Source organism: Alligator sinensis, unplaced genomic scaffold (genome assembly GCF_000455745.1).
Source record: "Alligator sinensis unplaced genomic scaffold, ASM45574v1 scaffold999_1, whole genome shotgun sequence".
NCBI classification, from domain to species: domain Eukaryota; kingdom Metazoa; phylum Chordata; order Crocodylia; family Alligatoridae; genus Alligator; species Alligator sinensis.
Genome location: NW_005842571.1, coordinates 1,049,359 through 1,054,728, shown reverse-complemented (window position 1 = coordinate 1,054,728; position 5,370 = coordinate 1,049,359). Strand labels below are relative to the sequence as shown.

At 46.9% G+C, this 5,370-nt stretch overlaps 1 protein-coding gene across 4 annotated transcripts in view; it reads right to left on the bottom strand.

The window, feature by feature from the left end:
- Nucleotides 1-1,471: 1,471 nt before the first annotated feature.
- Nucleotides 1,472-5,370, bottom strand: part of LOC102384621 (transmembrane protein 68-like) — a 22,412-nt gene continuing 18,513 nt past the window's right edge. For all 4 annotated transcript variants that reach the window (XM_006032433.3, XM_006032436.3, XM_006032434.3 and 1 more), the window contains one exon: nt 1,472-3,231. In XM_006032433.3, coding sequence (XP_006032495.1) covers nt 3,127-3,231 — 105 coding nt within the window. In that variant the 3' untranslated portion in view covers nt 1,472-3,126. The remainder of the gene's footprint in view (nt 3,232-5,370) is intronic.

Below are 5,370 nucleotides of genomic sequence, written 5' to 3'. Positions count from 1 at the left end.
CACACACACACACACACACACACAGAATATTTATTTGTTATAGTTGTCCTGGTTCATTCAGACCCAAGGTATTTTACCTCTTTTGCCAACTGCTGCAAGTTTCAGCACTAGCATTCCATAAACACATTTTTGCACAGCACTTTTGTATATATGTATACAAAGTACAAACTATGCATAAGATTAGCCCAAAGCCAAAAGACTCATTTATCACATAATTCATTGGTGTGGACTAGGGATGTAAACTGTTAAACAACAATTACATTTATACTGTTTACTGCTTACCATTTAGTGACCTCTGCCAGTAATGGTCCCGACCCCAATCCCAGACCCTGGGGTACCTGGACCTCTTGAGCCTCCGCAAGAGATGGTTGAGAGGCAACCTTGTGGCTGCCTATAAGTTCATCACGGGGGCACAGAAGGGAATTGGTGAGGTTTTATTCACCAAGGTGCCCCCGGGGGTTACAAGAAATAATGGCCACAAGCTAGCAGAGAGCAGGTTTAGACTAGACATTAGGAGGAACTTCTTCACAGTTCGAGTGGCCAAGGTCTGGAATGGGCTCCCAAGGGAGGTGGTGCTTTCCCCTACCCTGGGGGTCTTCAAGAGGAGGTTAGATAAGTATCTAGCTGGGGTCATCTAGACCCAGCCCTCTTTCCTGCCTATGCAGGGGGTCGGACTTGATGATCTATTGAGGTCCCTTCCGACCCTAGCATCTATGAATCTATGTCTTCACCATGCAACTGGCACTGTGTGGTCCCCAGGCCGGTGGCAGGTGCACGTGAGCCACTAGGGGGCACTGCCCAACTGAAGTACTGCTGCTTCCCTTCACCCCCAGGGGCAGGGAATGGGGCTGTGAACCCCTCCTGTGCCCAGACCCCACAGACACAGGGAGGAAGGGGGTGCCAGGCCCCTCACAGGGATCAAGTAGGGTCTCCCAGCCAGAGCAGTGAGACTCCCAGTCACATGGTGGGTCTGCCCAGCCACCCTGCAGAGCTTAAGCAGTCTCCCTGGGCTGCCTGCGAGACTTGTACTGTTGCAGCCTGGACCTGGAAGGCTCCTCTGCATGGTCAGGCTGAGTCCTCCCCAGCTCACCCTGGGGGAAGGGCAGATCCAATCCCAGTGACTTGGCCTCTTCCAGGTGTGCTGCATCCTTCCCCTTCCCATTGGTGGACGACTGCACAGTACCTGGCCTAGCCCTGAGGCAAGGCTGAGCACATAGCTGGCACAGCCTGAGGAGGTGTTGCAGCAGCTGAAGCAGGCAGTGCCAGGGCTGAGGGGTCACCACTGCCCATTCACATAGTGAGCATAGCCTCAGAGCGTTCCTGAAGGACGTGCAGCAGAGTGGTGCAGAAGAGGGGATCATTAGGGATGCAACAGGGGCCTGCCAGGCTACAGCTGCTGCGCTGCCACCCAACCCCAAACCACACTTGAGGACTATGATCAGACACAAAGAAATCATGACAAGAGTTTTGAAAATAAGAATTTATTTAAAATATATAAAATTTAGGTTCTCTATTTTTTTTTCTAGTTATTAAGGCTTTGTGGTGCCTTTGGATGACAATTCAAACTTTTCCTTTTTAAAAGCAGAACTCCTAGACACTTTAAAGTGACAGCTGAGATTTTTACATAATCACTTGTCTACAGGAGTCATGCCATTCATTTGTGTGCATTTCAATCCTGACTTTATTCACTGAAACTAACAAAAGAATATGTTATTGTGTAACAAACACATTTTACAATGCAGAATGGGATTTTTAAATAATATATAATAAATTTGTTATAATTTTCAAGATATAGAATTTAAGTATTGGAAGCTCATTTAAATTTCCATTAAACCAACCCTTCCTGGTTCTGGTCCAGGTTGGAGAAGTCCTGGGTTCAGATCCCAGCACTCTGGGCCCTACTCAAGCAGGGAAAGCAAAGGCTGTGGTTAAGTGGCCCTCTTGCCCTGTGCCCCACCTACTTCCTCTCCCTGCAACCTTCCTGGCCAACTGCCAGCTCTATCCTGTCACCTGCAGCTCCCCACATACATGGAGTCTGGATGCCTAAGAATGGGATAAATATAAGGCACAACAATGTGAGCAGGAAGCTACTTCAGCACTTTCTACTGGGTAGCATAGTAGACAAGTGGTCCTATTCTTTGCTGCTACTTAGCCACCTATCTCCAAAGTCCATGCTGGAGTTATCTGTTAAACCCTTATGAACAAAACCACTGCAATGCTCCCCCCCACACACACACTCCTTTACACCTATGTGCTATAGCACTCGCTAGCAAATGGGGGTCACGTGTTTTCAAATTTCTTTTCTGCCCTATTTGGAGCAGGGACTCAAATAGATCACAAGCAACTACTCGAAATCACTCTTCTGGGTATTCTGGGAAATGTATTCTCTCATGCTCTTCTATTAAAACCACTTCTCTTTGCAGACATATGTAGTCATTGAAGCAGGACTCCAAACGTTCCTCTCACACATCCCAAGTACTGGACTACTGAGAACGACACAGTCTCTCAGTCCCAACTATCATAGGGGATGCTTACTCAAACAGGTGTGCTGAAAAGAGTGTTAGTTGGACCTACAGGTGAGATAAGCTGGCAACACTTACTTTGAGAGACTTTCTGGGGTTTGGCCTCCAAGCAGCATTACAGCATCAGGAGCTAGACAGATTTTGCACATACCCACATAGAAACTTAAGCAGTTGCATGACTAGATAGTAGCTAAGAAGGGTTTCTTAAAGGTCTGAACACTGGAGTTAGTTACCTAAAGTAACTGCTAGGAACCCTCTCTGCTTTGTGCTTCACTAACTTGACATAATGCAAAAAGATGCATTTATCTCCCCATCCCTTGCTGCCATCCATACTCAAGCAAGGTTCCCATTGAAATCATCAGGAATCTTGCTTGGGTAAACACTGCAGGATTGAGCCCTAGATACAACATAGGTAAAGCTATAATCAAATCACTTCCAGTTATACAGACACCAATTAATTAAATATGCAACAGCAAGGACAATCTACTAGCAACCATTTCTACGGATTTTTTTTTTTTAACATGAATTTTCAGAGGACTGCTTATTGAAGTAAGTGTAAATTTTGGATTTTATAATTAATTTGTCCCTAAACAGGTGAAATTTTCTAATCAATTTTTTGTGGTTTATCGAAACGTGCCAATAAAGCCTTCCACATGCTTCCTGGTATTTGTTGGTGACTTTGTATCAGATTCTGGACGGCAGTCTTTGTCTGGTAAGGAAAATGGAGGAAACAGTTAAACTTTTACAAGGCTTGACACTATGCAGTCATACATAGGAGAGCCCCAATTGTCTTTTGCAACCTGGAAATGAGGAATTGGGGCAGGGTGGGAATTATTGGGAAAACATGCATGTACTTAAAAATAAAAATAAAAAGAACTACCAGAGAGCATGTAAGCAGCTGCAGAAACTCTCGTTAGGTTTTCAGTACATACTAATATTATGCACACACATACTTTCCTAAATTAGGCTGTTCATGTGAGTTTCTAATAATGAAACTGAAATGGTAAGCACAGAAGGACTAATTTGTGCTCCAACTGAAATGGATGGCAAAATAACCTACTAACTAAATGGGAGCAAGACTGATGTAATATTGCAATGAGCACTGCATAACTTGTCCTGAAAAATTACAAACAGGATTCTAATGTACCCTCCCTTCACTTAATTTATGCTTTGGGTTCATTGTTTCAATGGGAATGAAAGCATCTAGAAATAAGGTTTGTGAAGTCAGTACCTAAATCTTCTGGAAGTCAGTGTAGGCAAGTCAAGTAAACAGGTTCCTCAGCTTTGTACAAGGAAAATCCTTTGTAATTGGAACTACATACAGCGTTCAAGGCCTGCTGGAACAGCCCCCCTGATTACAGAGAATGGGCCTGACTGGCTCTACAAACCATATTTCCCTAAAGAGTCTACATTTTCCCCAAAGACAGTTCTTGCAGTCACAGCAAGCTGAGCAGAAGTGGGTATCCATTAAGATAAAAAACTTCAGTTCTACAAAACTAAAATGACTGTAGAAAGATGTGTCTAGAAGCATTAGAACTCCTATTTCATATGGTATGGCACAGCTTTAATGGACTTGCTTGTCTAGTGGTTAGCCACCTAAAGCATGGGTGCAGTCCAGCTATCTGGGGGTACAAAGATGCCTGGCATCAGAATTGGAGTTGGGAGCCATAGCCAAAGTCAGAAAAGACCAAGGTCAGAAGCCATAGCTGGAGATGGGGTAAGCCAAGGGTTAACCACGATCACAGGCCAAAAGCCAGTGCTGACGGTCAAACCAGAATTAAGACCAGAGAACTGGAATCAAGGCATGATGAGGATCTTACCAGAGCACCAGCAAGAAAGCACATGGAAAGTCAGGAGCAAGAACTTTCACCTTTGCTCAACAAGGATACCATGGGTTAGGTCTAGCTTTTAGGGGCTGGAGTGGTTGGGCCTGCTGCCTGTGGCTTCAGGTGACTGGCTGCCCAGGTTGCTTCATGCAACCCAGCTAAGACCAAGGCATGGCTCTGGGGTTGCATCACCTGGTGCCTGCTCAATGGATGACTTGCCCTGATCTGATTGTGACTGGCTGGGTACAGGGTTCTGGTCTGGCCTCATTACTGTAAGGTCCCTAAAAAAGCTGCAGTGATCAATAAAAATATTAGACAGCTGCAACTTGTTGGAAGCTCTGACAGACAGAAAACAGCAGCACCACCTGGTGTGCGAGTGGGAGCACAGCACCATGCAGGAAGCATCTCAACTGCATGCTGTAATACTGCTGAGTTGTCAGTAGGCCCCTTTAGGGCTAGGGACAGACATTCAAAAAGCCAGAACCTGAGTTGATTCAGCCTTTGTAGTTTAGTCTAACCTGCCTAGGCTGAACCGGTTTGTAACAAGGCAAATATGCTCTCTGAACTGAGGCAATGCAGGTACGTGTCTGCAGGTGCTCAGGCCAGGCACCTGGGGGTGCTAGAGCACACCCTCAGCTGGGCTGAACTGGCTGGAGAGGGGTTTAATTCCCTGCTCCCTGTCCTACTGGAGGGACCGGAGCTGGGTCTGCTGGGTGCTCCCCGCTTGCTGCTGCACCAGCGGGGCACCATGGCCCGCAAGGCAGAATGGGGCAGGGAAGAGAGTTAGTCTCTCTTCTACCCCAACAGGCAGTTGGGTCTGCCTGCCTTTACCCCTGCACTCACTGCCCCGGAATAGGCCCCTGCTGTCCCCTCTGCCAAATGATGGAGGAATAACCCCTGTCCCACCCACCCTAAGGGGCCCTGCAGGCTGGCATCTGACTGTGCCCCCTCCCCGCCGCTGCTGTGGGAAGGGGAAGACCCTTGTTGGAGGCAGGGGGCCCTGTCCTAATGGGGGGGAGGCC